Source organism: Dermochelys coriacea, chromosome 22 (assembly GCF_009764565.3).
Source record: "Dermochelys coriacea isolate rDerCor1 chromosome 22, rDerCor1.pri.v4, whole genome shotgun sequence".
NCBI lineage: Eukaryota > Metazoa > Chordata > Testudines > Dermochelyidae > Dermochelys > Dermochelys coriacea.
The window spans coordinates 18,627,341-18,652,364 of NC_050089.1; the positions used below are offsets into that span (position 1 = coordinate 18,627,341).

General features: G+C 44.1%; 1 protein-coding gene across 4 annotated transcripts in view; it reads left to right on the forward strand.

Moving 5' to 3' along the window:
• The first annotated feature begins 1,897 nt into the window (after positions 1–1,897).
• Positions 1,898–25,024, forward strand: part of HMBS (hydroxymethylbilane synthase) — a 30,863-nt gene continuing 7,736 nt past the window's right edge. Inside the window, exons 1-14 of one of the 4 annotated variants that reach the window (XM_038380997.2) lie at positions 1,898–2,266; positions 3,765–3,913; positions 4,116–4,251; positions 6,709–6,872; positions 7,004–7,251; positions 8,750–8,951; positions 15,908–15,964; positions 16,305–16,358; positions 19,012–19,084; positions 20,235–20,284; positions 20,372–20,427; positions 21,574–21,651; positions 22,216–22,293; positions 24,043–24,118. In XM_038380997.2, coding sequence (XP_038236925.1) covers positions 2,113–2,266; positions 3,765–3,913; positions 4,116–4,251; positions 6,709–6,872; positions 7,004–7,251; positions 8,750–8,951; positions 15,908–15,964; positions 16,305–16,358; positions 19,012–19,084; positions 20,235–20,284; positions 20,372–20,427; positions 21,574–21,651; positions 22,216–22,293; positions 24,043–24,118 — 1,575 coding nt within the window. In that variant the 5' untranslated portion in view covers positions 1,898–2,112. Of the gene's footprint in view, positions 2,267–3,764; positions 3,914–4,115; positions 4,252–6,708; positions 6,873–7,003; positions 7,252–8,749; positions 8,952–15,579; positions 15,639–15,873; positions 15,965–16,304; positions 16,359–19,011; positions 19,085–20,234; positions 20,285–20,371; positions 20,428–21,573; positions 21,652–22,215; positions 22,294–24,042; positions 24,119–25,024 lie in introns of those variants that run through there. The other 3 variants (XM_043500919.1, XM_038380998.2, XM_043500918.1) reach the window with 3 other exon arrangements.

Sequence of the window (25,024 nt, forward strand, 5' to 3'; positions counted from 1 at the left end):
TTTACATAACACAACAGATAAAGTGGAACTGCCTCCTGTTCAACTAGAATATGGGTGTTTGGGCTGTTCTTAATGCAAATACATTGGTTTTCTGAGAGCCCTGGTGCTTAGGAAGCTCAGATGGGCTTTTCGTGTTTTTGTGCAACTGAGCATACTGGCCCAAATTCATCTCTGATGTAATTGCAGTGAGACCACTGCTGCTTCAGCACGGATGACTTTGACCTTCTGTGCTTAATGTTTTGCTCTATATGTGGAAATCGCTGTTCAAGCAACATAATGCTATTTCCTGCTGCTGTTTTATGTGTGTTTACATACAGCTACTAGTGACTTTCCTATACTCCCTGGGGGTAGCTAGTGCTGCAGGGCTGTTCTGAGGGCTCCTGCCTCCCAAGTCTATTCCAGCTGTGCAACGTCCTCCACTAGTTCCATTAGCAGCAGCAGACGCAGCATCTTACACAGCCTGCGGTCTGGATGCAGTGCAAGCTCATGGGAGGAGCCAATCCAGGCCACAGATGCCACAAGCCCCATTGGGCCCCATTCAGAAGAGCCAGAACGAGGCTCGTGGGACCCGTTGGCTCAATGGGCTCACATGGGCCAGGCGTGGTCCTCCCCTCCTAAGGCAACCCTAGAAGAATGCACCAGAGATTCGGAGGCAGGTGGTGAGCGAGGAACCACTGCATGACCCTAAGGTGAAGAGATGTATGGAAGCTTCAGGCATACACCGTGTAAAGACTCCTGTATGCACCCACGCTCCCTGTTTTAATATGTCAATGCAGACCGTAAAGACCCTTGTGGACATGCCAAGTGGGGCTAATGAGGCATAAGCAGGCAAAGAAAACTCTATGCATCCTCTCCGTGAAAACACTATGGCTCCCTATGAAGTCTTTCGTACATGTGCGTGCTCCAGGGGACGAGGTCTGTATACCTTCTCTATGGCCTGGTAGCGTGAGGCCCTGAGTTCTATGCACCAATCGCACATAGGCATCACAACACATGAACAAAGATTCTTACGTGTTTAACCAGGCATGGGGAGGTGTGATGTAATTCCTGGTTTCACTAGTAAAACACTAACAACAAAAAGCAGCCTTTCTTTCCCTATCTCAAAACCAGGAAATCAATCTGCTCTCCTGTCTGCAGTGCAGTAGAAGAGAGAGGCTTTTGCTTCTTCGTAAACCTCCAAGAAATTTGAAATCAAACATTTGCAAAATAAGAAAGCAAGAAAAAAACTACAAATATCAGAAATGTTATTGTTTTATAACCTATTCTAGTCTCATGAAGTAACTCAATTCTAGAGTGGGAGAACTTAAGCGGTTTTAGGTTGAAACAAAAAAGTGTTGTGTAGTTTTTGTGTGAAATACTTGCTTTTTGTTACTTGTTACCTTGTCTGCCTTATTGTAACCTTAACAGGATCTATCCAACTACCCTAGGGATCCATGATTTTAGGTATTTAAAAGGGTTAGCTCTAGCGTTTGTCCTACCTTCCTCTAGTGGGCCCTTCCCTGAGATTGGTTGGAAGCGGTATGTACAATAACATAAAAAAAAAAAGCAATGCTCCTACATTGAAGCATTATCCATCCGTAAGCCCTGCCCTATATGAACGTCTAATTAGCGTTATTGAATAGTGTTCCTCCTATATTATTTCAGTGTTGACAATCACTCCGCTATCCATCAGAGCAAAAGGCCTATCAACAAGTACCTCGTGTTAGGCCGTGTAGGGGGTTATTCCAAACGTGCTGCAGACATGCTGCATGGCCAGACGATTGTGCCCTAGGACAGGGCCAGCTCCATGTTCAGGCCTCGATTCCGCAAACTCTTACCCGCACGCTTGACTTTCCTCCCACGAGCAACCCTGCTCACTTCGCCGGCCTCACTCGAGCGGAGGGAGGCGGGGACACGGGAGTTGGCAGGGCCGCAGGCGCAAGGGGGCACCCGCGCCCTGATCGCCTCCGCACGCCCGAAAACTACAGCTCCCAGCAGCGGCTCGGCGGACAGCGCCAGCCCGGCGTCCCACGTGACATGGTCCCCGCCCGCCGTCCGTCACGTGCGCAGGGAGAGGCCGTCCTCGGCGGCCCGGTCACCTGACCCCTGGCAGGTCCAGCTCTGGTCGCCAAGATGGCTGCTTACCTGCAGTGGCGCCGCTTCGTGTTCTTTGACAGGGAGACGGTGAAGGAGCCGGCCGGGCCCGACGGGGGCGGAGCGAAGCCCTTCGCCCTTCCGCCGGGAATCACCGTTTGCGACTCGGGCAGAGGCAGCCTGGTTTTTGGGGATATCCTTGCCCGGGGCTCCCTCCGGAGGACGCCGTCTGGCGGCCTCCCCCACCTTGGACGTTAGCGGGGGGAGTGAAGCAGGGATTCCCTCGCCCCCTTTTAATGCTAGCGGGTAGGAGAGAGGTGGGGCGCCTTTCCTCCTCCTTCTTGGGCGCCAGTGCGGCGGGATGAGATTTAGGAGTGGCCAAGGGCGTCAGAGGGAAATGCACAGATTGTGCCACCTGGCGCTGCTGCCGCCAACCGATGGGGAAGGCCAGTGAGATCGCACCGTCCAGGGTCGGCAGCTTAGTGACAAGGTTGCTCCCCGTGCCTGGCTGGTGGTGTAATGTTCAAATATTTCCATATCTGTTTCACGTCACAAAATTGTCCCCCACTAATCTCAGCCCACGGGTCCGGGGCTGGATGAGCTGTGTAGTCTGAACTCCCACTTACTGCTAGAGGAGAGTGCTTCTGAGTGGGGCTGAGGCACATTGATGGTGTGGAGAGGAAGAAACTTGCTCTCCCACCACCCGTGCGTTGCCTGTGTTGTGAAGAAATGAAATGGAAAGTGTGTGAGTGATATATAATGCTGTCAAATTTCAGAATATTTCTCCTTTATAGAAAGAGAGTTTGGGGTAGTTAACTGGGGTATGGTAGGCATTCACTGAAACCACAAGGAGTGGTTTTGCTGACGTAATGTGTGTTTTTGGAATCGCTCAGGCTTTAGGAAGTGTAGTCCATTTTCTTTGTTGCATGATGCATGTGAAGACACTTGTGAATGTGTTCTGCGTAATAATGAGAATCGCTGTTGGTAAGAACTAGAAAGAGTACAATAGGCAAAACTGTTTCATCTATTTACTAGAAATAAGGTGACCACCCTCATCTTGAGAGACATTATGGGTTCAGAGTAGCAGCCTTGTTAGTCTGTATTCGCAAAAAGAAAAGGAGTACTTGTGGCACCTTAGAGACTAACAAATTTATTTGAGCGTAAGCTTTCGTGAGCTACAGCTCACTTCATCGGATGCATTCAGCGGAAAATACAGTGGGGAGATTGATATACACACACACAGAGAACATGAGACGGTGGGTTTCATCATGCACACTGTAAGGAGAGTGATCACTTAAGATGAGCTATGGGTTCAATACAGGAAGCTTCTGAAAGCCTCCTGTGAGGCGCTTCTCATTGGGAGTTGTCAAAAGTGTTCAGTGTTTCACAGCATTGGGCCCTAAACTAATAGTAGGATGTCTGTTAGGTGTGTGCCGAGCTGTTGTTTTGTTTTTCAGTTGCCCGTTGGTGTATAGAAAATGTCTGCCTCTTCCAACTCCAGGTCACCTGCACGTTAAAATGTTCACTAAATGTTTTGTTGCTCTGCGATCGCCTCAGTGACTTGAACAATAGCTAGTATAAGTGTATTTGGCCAGCTGTCGATAAATAAGGGTAGCTTAAGAAGGGTTTGGTTGTGATATGTGTGGTTTCATATTTTTTTTTTTTCTCTGAGTACCTTGACTATCATCTACATATGGAAGGTCAGATCTGGTTCTTGCCACGCTCCCTTCAGCTTAGCAGTTTCCAGGCTTACAAGCTGAGGGTGACTCACCTGTACCAGCTGAAGCAGCACAGCATCTTGGCTTCTGTTGGTGAAGATGAAGAAGGCATTAACCCGCTGGTAAGCCAAATGACAAAGAGGACATGAGCCCACCTTGTGTGCTTTCCTGAGGAAGAACAATGTATTGGGATTAGTTTGGGAGTGTCTTTGGTGTAAAAACAGTGTGTTAAATTCTAGCCCTATGGACTTAAAAGGGACCAGGTTTTGGCCCCAATATACCTTAAGACCATATCTACTCACATTCTGTCTGTGCTGATTGCAGGTTAAAGTCTGGAACTTAGAGAAACGAGATGGTGGGAATCCTCTTTGCACAAGGATTTTCCCAGCAATACCGGGTAACAAACCTACAGTTGTGTCCTGCATAACTGTCCATGAGACTCTTAACTTCATGGCTATCGGTAAGTGAAAAGCAAACGCCTCCTGGAGGTGCCGAACAAACTCTGAAGTTAATACGATGGAATGAAAATGGATTGGTCCTACAGAAGGCAGCGTAGAGTGTTCTGACTTTTTCACGTCACGTGGCTTTCGTCTTAAAGAGAATGTACCTGACGCTAGTTGAAAATGCCAGTAATTACTTGCTAAAGTTTGGCAAATCTTGATTTTTACCATAATTTTTACCATAAAACAAGAGTTAATGTTTTATTGAGGTTTAAAAGTTAGGTACGTGCTCTTTATCTATCTTGCAAGAAAGGAAAAAAACGGACACAAAAAGGACGCTCGGGTAATTTTGACCCCAAATTTAAATTTTGTTCAGGCGGAGGAGAATGGGTTTTGCAATATGGAAATACCAGGCTACAAAATATATAGGAAAGATAAAGAACATAACACTGGTGGGGGAGGTGCGTTGTATGTTAAAGAAACCGTAGTCAAATAAGGTGCCAATCGGAAATGAAACAAACTGTACCATAGACTCACTATGGATAGAAATTGCATGCTTGGCTGGATTTATGCCGTACGCGCCCTAAGGCACAGCATCTTCAGCGCCGCCGCCCTCTCCTCACCCCCCCCCCACCCCGCCTACAGCTGACGTTTGTGTTTTTTATCATTTTAAATATGTAGTTTTTGTTATTGTATTGAATGAAGGTGATTAAAACGATCACATAGATAGCAGGTAGGTGCTACTTTACTGCACATGTGTCCTTCCTTGACTTTTGCTTCACAAACGCGCTAATGATATCCTCATAATCCATACCTTTTTAAAAGTTATCCTTCAGTAGTTAAAAGGGTCCAGGCTTCTGACCCTCGGGAGCACCAGGCTAAGGGCTTTAGACCCGGAGGGAGTGCTGGGGCTGAAACCCCGCAGTTCTTTTCCCGGCTTCAGCCCCGGAGGGCAGGGTGCTGGGGCTTGGGGCTTTAGCTACGAGGGGAGCGCTGGTTTCAGCCCCGGCGTGACCCTCCCCTGCTGAAACTGGGCGCGGAGCTGTACGAGCGCTGGCGCCCCCGCCCCCCAGGCAGAAGCCGGGAATGGAGCCTTGGGGCTGAAGCCCCGGCACTCCCCTGAGATCTAAAGTCCTGAGCCCTGGTGCTCCCGAGGGTCAGAAGCCCCGATACCCCCAGAGCCCTGACTGCCCCTACCTGCAGTCCCAGCCCCACTCGGAAGTGGTGTCTGAAGTCTGTAACGTCTTGTTCAGAGTTGTGGACATTTCAGAGTTACGGACAACCTCCATTCCCGAGGTGTCCGTAACTCTGAGGTTCTACTGTATCATTGGGTTGTTTATCATTTTTAAAATAAGCCTACGCTAACCACTTTTAACCACATATGTACAGACTTTTAACCCACTTTAACTTTTGGATGATCCTAGAACGCCAGTGCCCCAGGCACGTGCCTACTGTGCCTAATTGGAAATCCGGTCCGGATTGCATGCTTGACTTAAAAAAAAAAAAAAAAAAGTATAGCGGTGGGCATAGGTTACCAACCACCTGACAAGGATGGGGACAGCGATTCTGAAATGATAAGGTTGGTTGAGAGAGGCTCCAGAAGCAGAAAGCGCAGTTATAATGGGTGATTTCAGCTTGCCTTATGATGACTTGGTAATCGTCACGTTGTGGCGTGACGCAGAGATAAAATTTTTGAGACCGCATGAGTGACTGCTTCTTGGAGCAGCTAGTTCTGAACCCACAAGGGGCAGATGAGCACGATTTGTTGGGGGAAGAATCAGCACGGCTTTTCGTAAAGGAAAGTCACGCCTCACCAACTTATTTGGATTCTTTGAGGGCGTCAACAACCACTTAGACAAAGGTGATCCAGTGGATATAGTGTACTAGGACTTTCGGGAAGCCTTTGACGAGGTCCATCACCAAAGGCTCTTATGCAAACTAAATAGTGATGGGATAAGAGAGAAGGTCTTCTCGTGGATCAGTAGCTTGTCCAGAGACTTGTTCTAAAAATGTGACTTTTGACCAACTGGTTTCCTTCCATTTTACAATGTTGACTTTTATAGTGCTAATTATGTACATGTGGCGCACTGTGTGATTTAAAACAACTGTTACACAAAACTGGTTCCAGTGAGTTAGGCATCTGTTGTAGCAAAGCAAAATAGAAAAGAGCAATAGGAGAAAATAAACCATAAAGAAAGCGTCTGTGTAAGAAACAGAGATTAAACTTTCTCAAACAGAAAAGCTTTGCACGGGCCAGGAGATGGCCGTGAAGAGGTCCTAGTAGGCCCTACTCAGGAAGGGAGTTGGATACGTGTGTCCATGAAGTGAGAAGACCGTGGGACCACCCCAGTACGCATATCTCTGTGTGGGGAAACAACAAGGAGGATCCAGCTGACTGTAGCTGTCTTGGACTTAATACTAGTAAATGTTTGGAAAGCGCCATAGACATAAACAGTTTAGTCCTTTTCCTTCAACAGGCTTTGCAGATGGAAGCGTTGTGCTTACAAAAGGGGACATCACACGAGACCGACACAGTAAGACCCAGATCTTACATGAAGGCAATTACCCAGTCACTGGCCTTGCCTTCCGCCAGTCTGGGAAAATCACCCACCTTTTTGTTGTCACCACGGAGAACATCCAGGTAAGATATTGGCTTGACCAGGCTGTAATGGAGGTCAGACTCTGGCCCACTGATTGTAACAACTCCTGGTTATTTATCACCAATCTGCGGTTCGATGTAATCTCTAAAAAAAAATCATATTTCTTTCACAGTCCTATATGCTGTCGGTGAAGGATTATCCTCGTCTGGAGCTGGACACGCATGGTTGCGGTTTACGCTGCTCCACGCTCAGCGACCCCTCCCAGGACCTCCAGTTCATTGTGGCAGGAAACGAATGTGTGTATCTGTACCAGCCAGATGAGCGTGGCCCCTGCTTTGCCTTTGAGGGACAGAAGTTGATCGTTCACTGGTATCGGGGATACCTCGTCATTGTTTCCAAGGACCGGAAGAGCTCTCCAAAGTAAGACTCCGGGAAGCAGATGAGTCCATTTTACATGTATTCACTGTGCAGCTTTTGTTCTTTGTAGCTCTCCTGGTGCTTTGTTGTGCAAGGCTATTGTGACACAGATCCCCATTGCTCTCAGCTGGCAGAGGGCTCGCTGGTCTGTAACAGCAACTCCTAACAGGCCTGCCGCTTTCATAGTATTCACTCAGAAAGAGTACCAGTTGCGGGTTTTAAATGGTTATGATTATCATCGTAAATGTAGGTACGGCTGCTATGTAAGGAGTTATGTGTATATCCACTGGAAATGTGTTCTGATAGTTTGTATCAAGGGGTTAATCCCCAGAAGCGGTGAAGAACTGATTTCCTGCCGGAACAAAAATATTTATCCGTCTGTCTGTTGACATGTATTGTCTCATTCACCATCCCCAGTCTGAGCTAAATGCAGAGGAAGAATTGTGAGATTTAACAGGAAGAGAAGAACAGCAAGGGGCTCAGAACCTTATCCGGGGATACACTTCAGCAGTTTACTAGACTATAGAAATCATCCTGAATTCCTCTGTCTAGGAAAAAATCGGGTGTTGCGATTAAATTCATGAAAATAGGGTCTCAATCAGGTTTGGTTGAAAACACTGCAAAAAGGCTTTGGGTAAGATAATCTTATTTGGACAGAAGGTCAGACAGCTCAGGTTAGTCTCTAGGAATGGTGTTACAGTTTTGTTTGATAGGTAATCCTTCTGTTTCCATTATCCTCACTCACTATCTCATCAATCTTGATCTTTGATGATGAACTTATGATTGTGTTCACTCTAAGTAGAACTCAGTGCTGTAGGATTGTACGGGATGCTGCTCCTGAGCTGAATCATTCAAGATGATGTGTACACTGTTGCCTTAGGGACAGAAAACCTCTTACTACTGTCTTATTACTGTGAGTGTTCAGTGATTAAGGAGCTGAACGCTACAAGGGAAGGCTTCAAAGGGATTTCGGGACTGGAGTGCACCTGTTAACCTGCAAGGCATAGTAAAGAGTGACATAGCCCAGAGGAGATTCGGCTTGGGAGCCAACAGACTGGAAGTGTCAGGGAGCTGACACCCAGTTAAGCAGCAGCAAGTCTCTCTCTAGCTGAAGGCAGAGTGGGTAAGAAGGTGACTCTCAGTCCTGGGCACCCTGAGAATCATCCCAGGTGTTGACTGACATTACTGTGGCATGTGATTATTATTAGAGCTCTGGTAAAACCTGCTATGAATTCAGCTGAATATTCAGAATCCAGTCATTGCTCCTGAGACAGCTGCATACACCACCATCCAGAGCCAGTTGGATCTGTCACCACCCTTTTATAACTCAGATATGATTTCTCCCATCGAGTATCTGGACTAACAACGTATGACATACTCGCGTGATTGTTCAGAGGTTTGTATCCCGGCTCTAAGTGTGTTAAGGAGACGCTATTGAGAATGTGACTCAGAAATCCAAGAGCATGTGTGTTAAACTCGTCTTCTTTCTTCTGGTATCCAGATCAGAGTTTGCTGGGAGCGACCCGCAGAACTCTGACAAGCAAATCTTGAATGTCTACGACCTGTGTAACAAGTTCATCGCGTACAGCTCGGTCTTCGATGACGTGGTGGATGTCTTAGCAGAGTGGGGGTCTCTCTACGTGCTGACTAGAGATGGGAAGATTCATGCGCTTCAGGAGAAGGATACTCAGACCAAACTTGAGGCAAGCCACCTTCTTAATCTGTGTTTTATGGCTTCAGAATTGTAAAAGATCCACAGATTAGAGGTCCAAAGTGTTGGCTTCTCAACAAGTGAGTTATATGCTGGCAGTGTCGTTGTTGCCTTGTTGCTCCCAGGATATTGGTGAGACAAGGTGGGTGAGGGACCAGTAGAAGATGCGACTTCACTGACCTTGTCTGTAAGTGAGTTATATATCAGATGAGCTAACAGCTTCTCTGCACAGCCAAGTCATTGTAGACAACTTAGTATCTTATGCAAACCTGTATCGGGCTTTGGACAGCATTGAGTGGAAGGAACACCTAGCCTTGCAGGCACTTATGACATTGACCTGGTGAGGAGTGTAGCAAGTGAAATATATCACTGTCTAGAGCAGAGGGTCAAACACCTTATTCCCTGTGATGGATTTATTTTCAGATGTGGCAGAATCTAAGATTTTATTTAAGAAAAAAAAAAATTATAGTCCTTGTGGCTGTGAAGGAAACTTCTTCAAATATGAATCAACAAGAATGCATTAGTTTATAAACTTCCTGAATCTGCAGACAGTTTGAGACACAATAGCTTTGAGAGGTGCGAACTCTCCCATTAATCTCAATGGAGTATTCATTTTTAAGCCTTATTATGGACACTTGAATGTAAGCATTAATTATGTAATTGATGACTAGTTGGTGAGTCATATGGGGAAGGAGATGAGAATGAAACCCAAGGAGATGGGAATTGCTGCTAAGAAGGAAATGTAGAGGGAAGAGAGGAGGAAATATCTGAAGACCGGGTTGAGGGACGGAAACAGAGAAAGGAGGATAAGGCAGGAAGAGAAACAAAGGTCAGAAATAACGGTGTACTTGAAGGGGAGCAGATTTCCCTGTTGCACAAGGCTGAATGTGACAATAAGGGACTGAACATATAATTACTGACAGTTTTGTTATTAAAAGCCAGATTCTACTACTGATCTCTGTGGTAACTTGCCATTGATCTCAGTGAAAGGTCTGTGCATCAAGGAGAGTGTGTTGTCCTGAACACGTTCTTTGGCCTGTGGATTGTAATTAAAAATTAAATGTGGGCCTTGCCACAGAATTAATTTGACATCTCCTTCCAGAGATTTAACCATTCCAGTTTGCGGGGCTGAGGAGAGGGCCATATGTGGTGTAGGGAAAGGAGGCACAGGGACAGAGATGGTTATTGTGGTTAAATATAAGAGTGGCCATACTGGGTGAGACCAGTGGTCCATCAGGTGCATTATCTTGTCTTCTGACCGTGGCCAGTGGTAAATGCTTCAGAGGGAATGAGCAGATTAGGGTAGTTACTGAATGATTCATCCCCTGTCATCCAGTCCCAGCTTCTTGCACTCAGCTGTTTAGGGATATACAATGTTGCATCCCTGACCATCTTGGCTAATAGCCATTGATGGACCTATCCTCCATGAACTTACCTAATTCCTATTTGAAACCATTTGTTGTTTTGGCCTTGACTGCATCCCCTGATGACTAGTTCCACAGGTAAACTATGCAGTTTTGAGGAAGTATTTACCTTTCTTTTAAATCTGCTGCCTGTTAATTTCATTGGGTGACCCCTGGGTCTTGTGTTATGTGAAGTGGTAAATAAAACTTCCTTATGTACTCTCTCTACACGACTCATGATTTTATAGACCTCAGCATGTCTCCACTTCGTCATTCACTTTCTAAGTTGAATGATAGTCCCAGTCCTTTTAATCTCTACTCATATTAAAGCTGTTGCATTCCCCTAATCGTTGTTGCCCTTCTCTGTATTTTTTTGAGTTCTAATATATCTTTTTTGAGATGTGGCAACCAGAACTGTATGCAGTATTCAAGATGTGGGAATACCATGGATTTATAGTGTCATTATGATATTTTCTCTTATCTATCCCTTTCCAAATGGTTCCTTACGTTCTGTTAGGTATTTTGACAACTGCTGCAATGGATGTTTTCATAAAACTTTCCACAATGATTCCAAGATCTATCTTTAGTGGTAACTGCTAATTTAGACCCATCATTTTGTAAATGTAGTTGAGATATGTTTTCCAGTGTGCATTATTTTGCGTTTATTGGAATTGAATTTCATCTGCCACTTTGTTGCCCAGTCACTCAGTTTTGAGACATCCCTTTGTAACTCTTCAGTGTCAGCTTTGGACTTAACTGTCTTGAGTAACTTTATATCATCAGCACACTTTGCCACCTCACTGTTCATGGCCTTATGAATATGTGGAACAGTATAGGTCCCAATACAGATCCTTGATATAACCCACCGTTTACCTTTTTCTGCTGTGAAAACGAACCATTTATTCCTAACCTTTGTTTTCTGTTCTTTCATCAGTTACTGATCCATGAGAGGACCTTCCCTCTTATCCCATGACTGCCTACATTGCTTAAAAACCTTTGGTGAGGGATATTGTCAAAGGCTTTCTCAAAGTCCAAGTACACATTATCCACTCAATCACCCATGTCCACGTATTTGTCGACCACTACTAAGAATTCTAATAGATTGGTCAAATGTGATTTCTCTTTACAAAAGCAGTGTTAACTCTTTTCCAACAAATTGTGTTCATGTGTGTATCAGATAATCCTTTTGTTTACTACGGTTTCACCCAATTTGGTATTGAAATATAATTGCCAGGATCACCTCTAGGGATGTAAATATGGTTTAAATCATTTACTCTTTAAAGTATTAAAATTATATCAGGATGAAAGGGAGACGAGCTGGGGCTGACTGGCTGGGGCTCCTGTGGGCTGGCTGCCGCTTACCGGTTAACCATTTAAACTTTTACATCCCTAATCACCTCTAGAGCCTTTTTTTAAAAATCTGCATTATATTAGCTACCTTCCAGTCATCTGGTACAGAGGCTGATTTAAGCAATAGATTACATACTACACTTAAGAGTTCTGAAATTTCGTATTTGAATTCCTTTAGAACTCTTGGGTGAACACCATCTGGCCCTGACAATTTATTACTGTTTAATTTATCAGTTTGTTCCAAAGCCTTGTCCACTGACACCACAATCTGGGCCAGTTCCTCATATTTGCATGTCTTATGTGTGGCCCTCTGCAGTGAAGAGGGATGCGAAGAATTCATTGATCTTCTCCTCAATGACCTTGTCTTCTTCGAGTGTTCCTTTAGCACCGTATTCGTTCAGGGGCCTCACTGGTGGTTTGGCAGGCTTCCTGCTTCTGGTGTACTTTAAAAAAAAAAAAAAAATTGACTGTTAGTTTTGTGTCTCTTGCTAGCTGCTAATTAGGCCTGCCAAATTATACTTTTATACTGGTTTCAGAGTAGCAGCCGTGCTAGTCTGTATTTGCAAATAGAAAAGGAGTACTTGTGGCACCTTAGAGACTAACAAATTTATTTGAGCATAAGCTTTCGTGAGCTATAGCTCACTTCATCGGATGCATTCAGTGGAAAATACAGTGGGGAGATTTATATAGACAGAGAACATGAAACAATGGGTGTTACCATACACACTGTAACCAGAGTGATCACTTAAGGTGAGCTATTACCAGTAGGAGAGCGGGCGGTCAGGTCGGGGGGGGGGGGGAACCTATTGTAGTGATAATCAAGGTGGGCCATTTCCAGTAGTTGATGAGAGAGTCTGAGGAACAGTGCGGGGTGGGATAAACATGAGGAAATAGTTTTACTTTGTGTAATGACCCATCCGCTCCCAGTCTCTATTCAAGCCTAAGTTAATTGTATCCAGTTTGCAAATTAATTCCAATTCAGCAGTCTCTTGTTGGAGTCTGTTTTTGAAATGTTTTTGTTGAAGTTTTGACACTTTTAGGTCTGTAATCGAGTGACCAGAGAGATTGAAGTGTTCTCCGTCTGGTTTTTGAATGTTGTAATTCTTGATGTCTGATCTGTGTCCATTTATTATTTTATGTAGAGACTGTCCGGTTTGACCAATGTACATGGCAGAGGGGCATTGCTGGCACATGATGGCATGTATCACATTGGTAGCTGTGCAGGTGAACGAGCCTCTGATATTGTGGCTGATGTGATTAGGCCCTATGATGGTGTCCCCTGAATAGATATGTGAACATAGATGGCAACGGGCTTTGTTGCAAGGATTGGTTACTGGGTTAGAGGTTCTGTTGTGTGGTGTGTGGTTGCTGGTGAGTATTTGCTTCAGGTTGGGGGGCTGTCTGTAAGCAAGGACTGGCCTGTCTCCCAAGATCTGTGAGAGTGATGGGTCGTCCTTCAGGATGGGTTGTAGATCCTTGATGATGCGTTGGAGAGGTTTTAGTTGGGGGTGAAGGTGACGGCTAATGGCGTTCTGTTATTTTCTTTGTTCGGCCTGTCCTGTAGTAGATGACTTCTGGGTACTCTTCTGGCTCTGTCAATCTTTCTTCACTTCAGCAGGTGGGTATTGTAGTTGTAAGAATGCTTGATAGAGATCTTGTAGGTGTTTGTCTCTGTCTGAGGGGTTGGAGCAAATGTGGTTATGTCGTAGAGCTTGGCTGTAGACAATAGATCGTGTGGTGTGATCTGGATGAAAGCTGGAGGCATGTAGGTAGGAATAGCGGTCAGTAGGTTTCTGGTATAGGGTGGTGTTTATGTGACCATAGCTTATTAGCACCGTAGTGTCCAGGAAGTGGATCTCTTGTGTGGACTGGTCCAGGCTGAGGTTGATGGTGGGATGGAAATTGTTGAAATCATGGTGGAATTCTCAAGGACTTCTTTTCCATGGGTCCAGATGATGAAGATACTGGATTTGCCAGAGTTTGTTCTTTTCTGTTTTCCTCAGTAGGATTTGACTTCCAATTTTTGAAGGATTCTGTTTTGTCTCTAGCTGCCTCTTAAACTCTGTTTAGCCATGGTGGCATTTATTTGCTCCTGTTACTGGTTTATTTTTTCCTTTGGGATATACATTTAGTTTGAATGTCTATTATGGTGGTTTTTAAAAAGTTTCTATGCACTTGCAGGCTTTTCACTCTTGTGATTGTTCCTTTTAACTTCCAATCAGCTTCCTCATTTTTGTGTAGTTCCCCTTTTTGAAGTTAAATGCTACTGTGGTGGGCTTCTTTTGTATTTCCTCCCTACAAGGATGTTAAATATATTTACACTATGGTCACTATTACTGAGTGGTTCAGCTATATTCACCTCTTGAACCAGATCCTGTGCTCCGCTTAGGACTAAACCAAGAATTACCTCTTTACCTTGTGGGTGCCAGGACTAGCTGCCTCAAGAAGCAGTTACTAATGGTGTCTAGAAATTTTATTTCTGCATCCCTTCTGGGGTGACATGAACCCAGTCAATATGGGAATATTTGAAATCCCCCATTATTATTGAGTTTTCTATTTTTATAGCCTCTCTAATCTCCCTGAGCATTTCACAGTTACCGTTGTTAACATTCTGGTCAGGTGGTCGGTAGTACATTCCTACTGCTGTACTCTTATTCCAGCATGGCATTTCTATCTATAGAGATTCTGTGGTACAGTTTGGTTCATTTAAGGTTTTTACTATATTTGATTCTGTGCTTTTTTTTATATATAGTGTCACTACCCCACCAGCACAACCTACTCTGTCATTCCCATGTATTTTGTATCCTGGTGTTAATGTCCCATTGATTGTCATCATTCCACCAAGTTTCTGTGATGCCTATTACATCAATATTCTCGTTTAACAACAGGCACTCAAGATCACCCATCTTAGCGTTTAGACTATTTGCATTTGTACACAAGCACCTATAACATTTGTCAGTATTTAGTTGTCTGCCTTCATGTGATGTGATCAAATGGGAATCTTTTTCTATTGACTGTTTCTCTTCAGGTGTGTATAACCATACACCTGCTAAAATGAACACTGTTCATGGTACTTGGGAGTAGACTGAGCCAACTATGAAAACTAAAGATTGTATATATTTTAATAATTGTAATCTGTGAACATATGGCTCTATTCAGAATCCTAGATTAAGGTAGCAATAGGTCCCAAATGATTGATGTTGAGACCAAATTAGTTAATGCTCTGAAGGTACGGTTTTGTGTAAGGGTTGAGTATTTTTATTAACCTTGCTGTCGGTCAAAGATTTCAACACAAGTGGTTTTCCACTGGGCCGAGACAGCTTCTGAGCTTAGAGATAAGAATGGGCGTTTAACCCTGCCCATTAGTACGTGAGGCCTTATTTAATATCAGTCCAATTAAAAAAATCAAATGTACTTTACAAGGAGCTATTTTATAGAAAGGGAAACTGAGGAAGAGTAGTTAAATTATTGCTCAAAGTTACAAGGCAAATCAAGGGCCAAGTTCTGGATAAAACCCAGGTCTCTTGGCTCACTGCCCTTTGTCAATCCACATAGTTTGTGATAGTTGCAAAGAAATTGTGCTCCGTTGCCTTGAGGACGGGTGATAAAGCTGGAGTCTCTGCTTTGTACAAAGCCACATGTTGTATCCCTCTCCCACGAAAGAATATCTTGGTGAAAATGATCATTGTTCACTTACGAAAATAGCCACCTTGTGACTGTTCTGTTGGGTAATGCATTAGCTGCCTTACACAAATCTGGGGGGTATAACAGGTAGCAAAGGGCTTGGGCGGGAGTCATTGAGGGAGAGATGGTCTCCTGCCATTCTTCCTTCCTAATGATACAGCACAATTTTTTTTTTCTGTACAGAAGCTGGACAGCTCTGCTGAGGCAGCTCCTGCAGCTGAATTTTGTTCTCTGCAGAACTGGTAACCTCCATTCCTAAGTGCTGGTCACACCCATCTCTGCTTTCTGAAGGCCTTTCCCTCCCAAGATCGTAGTGCAGCACAACTGTAGCGTGCCTGTCAGCTCTTATCTGTGTGTCCATGCTACACCAGAACGGTTTGGGTCTCAAACGGAACAGCCCTTCTCTCTAGCACATGGTTTGGCACACACTGTGCTAGGCAGCAGGGGCAATAACGTCCCTCCTCTCCTCTTTCCCAGTTCAAGGAGCGTCTTCTTCTCTTTCACATAACAGGCATTGGGGTTGGAAAAGTCCATAGCGATGGAGAACAAGACACTGAGGAGCACTCAGGTAAAGGAACGGACTTTGCATTCTTCAGGGCTTAGATTGTTCATGGTAATTGTATATCTCATAATAAAATAATGTGTATATCTCAGCTCTGCAAATCTATTGGGATAATTTAATAGGTCAGGCTTAAAATCTACTCACCTTCCCTTTATAGTTTTAAGGGGGTGGGAGAAAACAAAAATCAAACAATATTACTTTCCCATTTTTTAGAAAACAATTACAAGTAAAATGTTCCTAAGGTTGTGGTCTCTGCACTGTTTCTTAGTTAAAAGAAAACCTGCACAATTGTGGATTTGGGGGATTTGCTTTAATTTTTAAAATACGTGAAACACATTGTTCATAGGATGAAAATGGCCTGAAAAACAGAGTTATCCGAGTGGGCACCAGGAAGAGTCAGGTGAGTTTTTGCTTATTGCATTAGCTTCTGTTTTGGTATGGCCATATTGCTGAGTCTCTGTTCAATGAGGACAATTATGACATGAGACCCTATAGCTCCTAAAAGTAGAAAATCTGGGTGGCTAATTTTAACTTTAAAAATATGATGTACAGTAGTTACCCTCTGGAAATAAGTGTGTATCTCTGTTATTTATAGATTAAACCCAAATGAAGTCCAGCATCTATCAGATTTCATGTTCAATAGGGAAGTGTTGTCTAATGATCAGAGTGAAAGACTAGGAATCAGTATTCCCTTGTTCTGTTCCCATCTCTACCACTGACGCAGAGTGATTTATGGCAAGTCTCTTAGGCCACATCTTCAAAAAAGTGGCCTTTAGATTTTGGGTGCCCAATCTTACATACCTAGCACCTGATTTTCAGAGGTGCTGAGTTTTCTCATCTCAAGTCACTAGAAGATGCAGATGGAAATTGGGAACCAGATGTTTCAAGTTTGGGCACCCAAAGTAGTGGACGCTCTTGAAAATTTAGCTCTTTGACTGTGCTGCCATTTTCTCATCTGTAAAATGGGGACAATTTGTGGATACTTCACAGAAGGTCTGCTGTGTGAGGCTTCATTCATTCATATTAGTAAAGCACCTTAAGATCCTTGCATTAAGCACAAAGTATTATTAGATGGAAATAAATGTACTTATATTTGTTTATGCAGATGAACTATCTTTCTCAAACCAAAAAGCCCAAGTCCTCCTCAGAAAGTGACCCTAGACTGGAGTAAAGATATCGTTGCCAAAGAGTGACTTCTGTGAATTAGAAATAACTATTCTGTCATCAGAGTTGCACTATAATAGGCCTCCTTGTTGGCAGTCCCCATAGGAAGGCCTGAGATTCAATGGGCCGTGAACTGAGCTCTCCTACAGGGGATCCCTCCATGTCGGGGCTGAGGCATGTTTTTACAGCTATGTGGGACAAGCTTGCCTTGATGCCACCTGGACTGTATCCATTCTGAATAAACAGAACTTTAGTCCCAATGGCTGTCAGTTGGCACATTCCATCAGCACCAAGCTCATGGAGTAGCTCAAGAAACAGGGAGGTGATTGCACTCCTCTTTCAGTAGAATCCCTTTGTGTCTTCATTTTGCTATATCCAACGACCAAATATCTTACATGGAGGCAAAACTTAGGCTGCGTTGATCCTCACAAAGGCCTGGGAGGGAGGATATAGGAAATACATTGGGTCTTTCTTGCTATCTAGCTGCAGCTGGGAAGAGCAAGTTTGCAAAGAGAGATAAATGTGTCTTGGGCCTTTCTTCTGAGATAATCTTGCCTACTCTGGAAGTCAGGCGCAGGCATGGCTCTGTACTTTGCAGGAGGCTAGAAGATGAGACAGATGGGCATTGAAGGGTGGGACGTTGCATTTTTCCACCGTGTGTGATTTCCTAATCTATTATTAAGAATTATCATACACTTTGATGCTTATAGCACCTGTGCCTTTCACTCAGAATCTCACAGCACCTTATAAAGGGGAAGTTTGTTGGACTCATTTTACACATGTGGAAACGCATGACTTGCCCAGGGCCCCTCAGAGCATCAGTAGCAGAGAAAGATTAGAAATTAGGCTTCCTGGTTCATCTTCAGCTGTGACTACTAGACTACATTGCCTCTCACAAGGTCAGGATCTATGGAGGGATCCTCTGCCTTCTGCTTGAATAGGATAGTGGTGGTGGACTATTTTATGTGATCCTCCCCCTTCCAGAATGTAAATTAAATGTGTCCCATCTACAGGTACCAGGGCCTTTTGCAGCCTCCAAACCCTGCGGCTTGCTCTGTCCGTTCTTCTGCACAACTTTCTGACATACCTCTGCTCATATAGAACACAATTCCTGCAGACAAATCTTAATGCTGGCTGCTTGCAGAATCACACAGCAATGGTAAAGTTTAGCATTCATTAAAAGCACACGGCAGATATGGTGCATTTTAGCTCATCGCTCATTGAGGTGGGAATCGCCAGGCTATTTAGTCTGCCTTTGTTATAACAATGGGTGCCCCTTACTGCAAGACCTATTCTCTAGCACGGTGCACAATGCTCAGTCTGACTCACTTTAAAAATTACAAAAGCACATCATTGTGTTTCTTTAGTTCCATTCACCCAGTGATGGCATTTCACAGATAGGTGGGTAAGTACTGTCTCCACTTTAAAGATAATGTCACTGAGGCACAAAGAGCTGAAATGATTGGCCACAGAACGTAGCAAGTCAGTGGGAGAGCTGAAAATAGAACTTCCAGTCCCCTGTTTAAACCACTACTTCTGACTGAAGACATTTTGTCTGCTATGTCTTACAGTGCTCTAATTCTGACCCTACCACTGACTCACTGTCTGACCAGGGGCCAGGTCACTCCAACTCTGTTTCTGTTTCTCCATCTGTAAAGCAGGGATGGTAATACTTTCTTCAGCTGGGTGTTGTGATCATTATGCAGGGGTAGGGTTTGTTTTTGTGTAGCACTATGCTAAGACTTCTATTTATTTGCATTAATGCTTGTGTTTTGGAGGCTTTGGTGGGTGCATTTGACTATGTTTAAGAATAGAAAAGCTTCTTTTGGCTGACGTACTGAATGCATGCCATCTCACAATGGACTTTGCCTTCTGTTTTTAAACTGCAGCTGGCCCGGATTCAGACAGACAGTGTAGTGGAAATGCTCCGCAAGCGATACCTCAGCCTTCATTTTGAGATTGGTAAGTGTTCAAATGCTGCTCAGAGGCAAGGAGCAGCTGGAGTGGGATGGTTTGATGTGTAACGACATCATGCATCAACTATGAGAAAGGGACCGAGAGACTTTTCCCATTGGACCATATGAACTAGAACCATAAACTCACTGAACATTAAATCTCACCAAATGAGGGTAAATCCATCCTCATCATCGTATCCACTCATTATACTCCACACCTGAACATAGCCATTATATGAACAACATACCCCCATATCTCAGTGTTTGTACTTTGACCCGTTAACCTTTTACCCCCAGTCGGGGATATTGCAGATTATGTATTCCTTACGCCACCCAATCCCAAACCGAATTTTGCACCCCTTGATAATCTGTACTTTTATTCCCTGATAACCAGAAACTTCTATGCTTAAACTCTGTACTGTTTTCTCTTTATTTTAACATCATCTTAATAAAATTATTAAATCTGTTATGCAAGAAGCCCTTGGCCCAAGGAAGAGAGATTGCGGCGTTTGCATAAGCGGAGAATCCAGATCAGTTCCATCCAGTTAGGCTTACGTGACTGAGCAAGAGATGCTAATGTCTGTAGAGCAAGGAGAGGATGGATTCCATGTACTGCTGAGCATTGAGTTCCTGAGTTTCTATACAGATTATGATACTGTCACTCCATAGACTAACCATGTATTAGTCTAGCTCCAAGCCAGATGCACCATATGTTCATGTTCAAGTGCAAAGAAAAAAAATTATATCAACCAGACAGGGAGCAGTCAGGAGCCCAATGCTACATTGAGTGGACGGCTGCTGAGCACCTGCCTAGTAGCAGGAGTGAGGCCAGAGAAGGTGCTCAAAGCAAAGTATCTTGTTAGTGTGATGAGGATCCTGCTTAAAACTACTGTCCTCAGATACACACTCTCATGGCCTTCCATTTTCTTACTCTGTGCTCTTGGGAATAAGGCAGCATGCTTCCAGAAGACCTAAACTTTACTCCTGCTTAGTGCAGAGTACTAGAATATTCCTGCTACATGGAGCCTGCATTCACACCTGCACTAGAATGCAGCAGCCATGTACCCCTTTGCTGCATACCACACAGAGCCTTACAGAGTCTGGGCCTATCTGATCTCTCTGTATTGCTGCTCTTAAAAAGTTCTCTCTTTGAACAGTTGCCATGTCAACAACTGGAGACAAGATCCTGGACACTGCTCTTTCCAAGGTAAATGACCTCTTCCTCCTTTGAATTGAGTGAGGCTATATGTGACTACGTTGGTAATATGCTTCATGTTCCTCCCTCCCTATTTAGATTGGAGAGAAGAGCCTCTTTACCAAGGAGCTGGAAAATGCACTGGAAAGAAATGAGTAAGAGCTCTGATCCTTTCTCTTGCTTACTGCACGCCATGGAATGGCCTGGGCAGTGCTGCAGATTCTGTCTGCATCTGAAATCAAGACAAACATTCACACCCTAGTGGCTTGTTTGTAATTCAAACTTCTTTTAGAACATTTTGGAGAATGATAGGCTTGTGAAATGTGCTATCCATAGTCTGTCTCCTTCCCCGACTGTTTTATTTTGGCTTACATGGCTGAAAGAAAAATGTGTCATGTGAATCAGTTGGTTGAACCAATGCCCTGCAACCTGTGGTATTTTTAGAGCAACCGTATTATTTGTTACATACACATCACTGAGTGGTCACATACAGTTTGAATACAGAAATTTCAGTAGATGCCTCAGATTCAGAGTTAGCATTAAACAGTCTCCGAAGCTTCCCGCCTGTTAATTGTACACACTGCCAACAGTGCAGGAGAACCGGAAGCATTAGGATTAAGCCTCTTTTGGGTTAACTTATTTCTGTGGTAAACCTTTGTTCAGATAGCTGGAACACGAGGTAAAAAACAGCAAGGGCATGGGATGCACATGGATCGAGGGACTTGTCTCAATTTGGATTAAAATTAAAGATTCCCCTTTGGGTCCTTGTCATCTAAGGGCCTGATCTAACTCTCACTGAAGTCAGTGGAAAGACTCCCAGTGAGTTCAAGCTCTAAGGATTCAAGCCCTTTTTTGATGGCCATGTCAGTGGTATGAAGTGATGCAGGCAGCTTGAGCTCTGGGTTACTGCCTACTGAAAAATAGTTATTTAAATCTGATTGGGATATCTGATCCCACTGAGCTCTGTGTACTGCAAGGTTGATGGGCGTCTGTGTAATGTGCATATGGGTCTTCAGCACCCACACCAGGCTCTTCAAATCATTTTGCAAATATTTATGATAATGTTACAGATGGAAAAACTGAGGCACAGAGAGATGACATGACCTGTCTAAAGTTGCACAGTGAATCAGTAGAAGAACTGGGAATAGAACCCAGGATTCCTGACTTCCAGCCCCCCTTTCTACACTATAAAGCCCAGTGTGGAAATTTTATTTCTCAGATCATCTGCAGGCATCTTGCAGGTGACCCATGGGCTCCTTCACTCACACCATGCTCTGACTTTTCTCTCCTCTAACTTGTAGAGTTGACCTGGTTGTTCACTCCTTGAAGGACCTGCCAACTTCGCTCCCGCCTGGCTTCACCATTGGGGCCATCTGCAAGTAAGAGTGCATTAAGAGGCCTGACTTCCTGAGTGGTTTTAAAATCCCCAGAGGGACCATTTTTTACTGTTGGCATCCTGTGTGAGGAGTTTGGTCAGTCTCAATCTATTTCCTATTGTGTAGGTAACTGTACTGCACAATTTGCCACTGTGCTTGTCATCTTGTTGCCTGCCTCAGGAGAGAGAGAGAGCCCAAATTCAATGGGCTATGAAGACTGAACTCCTCTCTCTCTTTTTTTAAAGAGGGGTTGGGTGGGCCCCAGGTCAGAATTAAGCATGTCGAGAAAAGATGGTGCCTGTGGGAAGCTTGCCCTTCTGCTGCCTGTGCTGTGCCTACCTACTCTGTGGATGAATAGAGAACCGACTGTCTAGAATTGTCAAACCTGCACCTTCACCAGCTCTAGATTAATTGGAAGGAAGAATGGAAAAGGAAAAGAAAGTGCTCCTTGTAGTGGATTAAAGATAAGGAAGTTAGAGGCACCTCCACAAAGGACCATGAGCAGAACAGTTCAATTTAGCCACATCCTATGGAATAATGTCTTGTCTACACTGTATTTCTTTGCAGAAGGGAAAACCCCCATGATGCTGTCGTTTTTCATCCCAAGAACTATGGGAAAACCCTCAACAGCCTTCCTGAAAAGAGGTGAGTGGATGGGAGAGGAGTTGTTGAACAAATGGGAGTGGTGAAAAGGGATAGGCTTAGACTTCTCAACACAAAAACCACCTGCTCTTCATTATTCTTTGTGAACTCCCTGTGTTAATATATTTAACATCCAGACTCTGATGTGTCCTTTGCCCTTTGCACAGATTAAGAGATGTTTTCAGTGTGTGCTTTTTTGTTTGTTTTTTTTTCATTTAAGTTAAAGTGAACCATTTGTAGGAATTAGCAATAAAGGAATAAAAACTTAATAAGAATCCCAGGAACCATAATTATCACTATGACCTGGGAAAGAATTACTGCTGTTGAATAAATGAGCGAGACATGACCTCTCATCTCTCCAGTCATCCCTTGAGATCTGACATTTTCTAAATCTTCCAGAACCCCCAAAATGAATTCTTAGCGCTTACTATCTTCAAAGCACCGTGTACACTAAAATCCTCCTCCCTTTCCTCACTGACACAGAGGACATTCAGCTTTATTGTATCTCCACTGAGTTCAAGGGACTTAAAGCAGGGATGAACTTGGCCCAGTGTTTTTGTGACCCGCACCGCAGCCAACTCCCTCTCCTCCTTGGTCTTTTGGCTTTTCCTGTTGCATTCACCTACTCCACCCTGATGGGAACACAACTCAGCAGGAGAAGACTTTCCTGTCCACACTTCTTGACTCAGACTAAGGACTAGTCTACTCTAGAATCACTACAGCCGCGTAGTTCTACCGATGTAGCTGTGCCGCTGTAGCTCTACTAAAGAGAGAGCTCTCCCGTCGGCATAATTACTCCACTTTCCCAAGCGGCAGTAGCTATGTTGGTGGGAGAGTGTCTCCCACTGACACAGCGTTGTCCACACCAGTGCTTAGGTCACTGTAACTTACGTCGCTCAATGGGGTGGCTTTTTCACACCCCTGAGTGACTTAAGTTAAACCAATACAAGCACTAGTGTGTACAAGCCCTGAGATGGGGGGACAAGTTCCAGAAATTACTTACTTTCAGTCCCTCTCCTTTCTCTTTGGGGATGTCTGTGTTGAAATTACCCAGATGACATTAATCTTAATTAAAACACAGAAAATAGAAATAAAACAAAAGAAATTGTTTGCTTCACAGATGTAGATTTACACTTCTCACAGGCTAAAGTAGAGATGGCTTGTCATCTTTTTTATGGGATAAAAAGAAAAGTGAGTAGCATACATCCCTTGAAAATAGTCCTCTCTGGTCAAACTGGCAGTCCCCCTTGCTGTCCAGATACACATGGTGCTGTCCAGAGAACTCTCCCACTGCCCTCTCCAGGACCTGTTTATCAGACCTCACCTTGCACACCCAGGCATGTGTTCTGTGATCCAGGACTGCTGTCCCTGCTTTCCAAACCATTTTATTCCATTTATCTGAAGAGAAAATAAGGCTTGGGGACTGCTACATTCTGTAGATGGTGGCCCACTGAGGATTCAGAGATCCTTAAGGCATAATGGCTGTTTTGCAAAGGCCTAACAACCAGCCACAGAGACTGTGTTTCACGGACCAGGTAGTCTGGTTACATCTAGATTTAGTCAGGCCTCATGTTAAATCTCGCAATTTTTCTTTCTGCCAATATGAATGATGGCTAGATCCCCAAATGCTCTGTGACTAGTTTAAAAAGGTAGAGTGTGTTTCCCTGGAAGCTCCTAACCTGTCCCCAGCTAAAGGTGAGTGAATGAATCTAATTCTGTTTCACTGTTGTTGCTTCTTTGTTTCCTCTGAAGCGTGATTGGAACCAGTTCACTTCGGCGAGCAGCTCAGCTCAAACGGCGGTTCCCTCAGCTGGAATTCAGGGATATTGTATCCTTTCCTGGCAGAGTGCGGGAGTGGTATCTCAATAAATAAGTTGGCTTTTCTCTAGCACTTTGGTACTATGATTAGAATCCAGGCTTCCTGTCCTCTGCTCAAACTAACTTCATGCTGCCTTCCTAAACTACTATAAGAGAGGAGTTTACTCTCCCTGGCCCATTCAATCCCTGTATTTTCTGCTGAGAAAGGGCCCAATATTAGTCTAGCATCTGAGAGACAGATACACTTCACAAGAGAAATTGGCATAAGAGACACAACTCAGTCCAATTCAGTCACTAATGGCTTGGGTGGGATTCAGACCAGCAGTGAAAGGCTCTGTTGTCCCAGTCTCTCTCACCCTTTAACTTATTTTTTAATTAGGCACAATTATTTGTCAGCTGCTGACATGTTTAGTGCTACATGAGACATGTCCACAGTCCCAGTCCCAAAGAGCCAGTGTCCAAATGATTACTTCACAACTCACAGCAAAATTCCATTCTTTTCTTACTGTAATGGTTGCCACCATCTGAACAAGTTTTCCAGGATAGTTCCTCAACTCAATTATGCAAGAGACACATAGCTGGAGTTGCGTAGCATAGGTTGACTTACTGTGGTAGTGTAAAAAGAAAAGGAGTACTTGTGGCACCTTAGAGACTAACAAATTTATTAGAGCATAAGCTTTCGTGAGCTACAGCTCACTTCATCAGATGCACGAAAGCTTATGCTCAAATTTGTTAGTCTCTAAGGTGCCACAAGTACTCCTTTTCTTTTTGCGAATACAGACTAACACGGCTGCTACTCTGAAACCTGTGGTAGTGTAGACAGCCTCAGAGAAGGAAGTTCTGTAGTTGATCTCTTTTTGATCCAGAAGCCTGACCTGCTTGTGTATGACGCTGCATACCCCATCCCCTGTGGGGA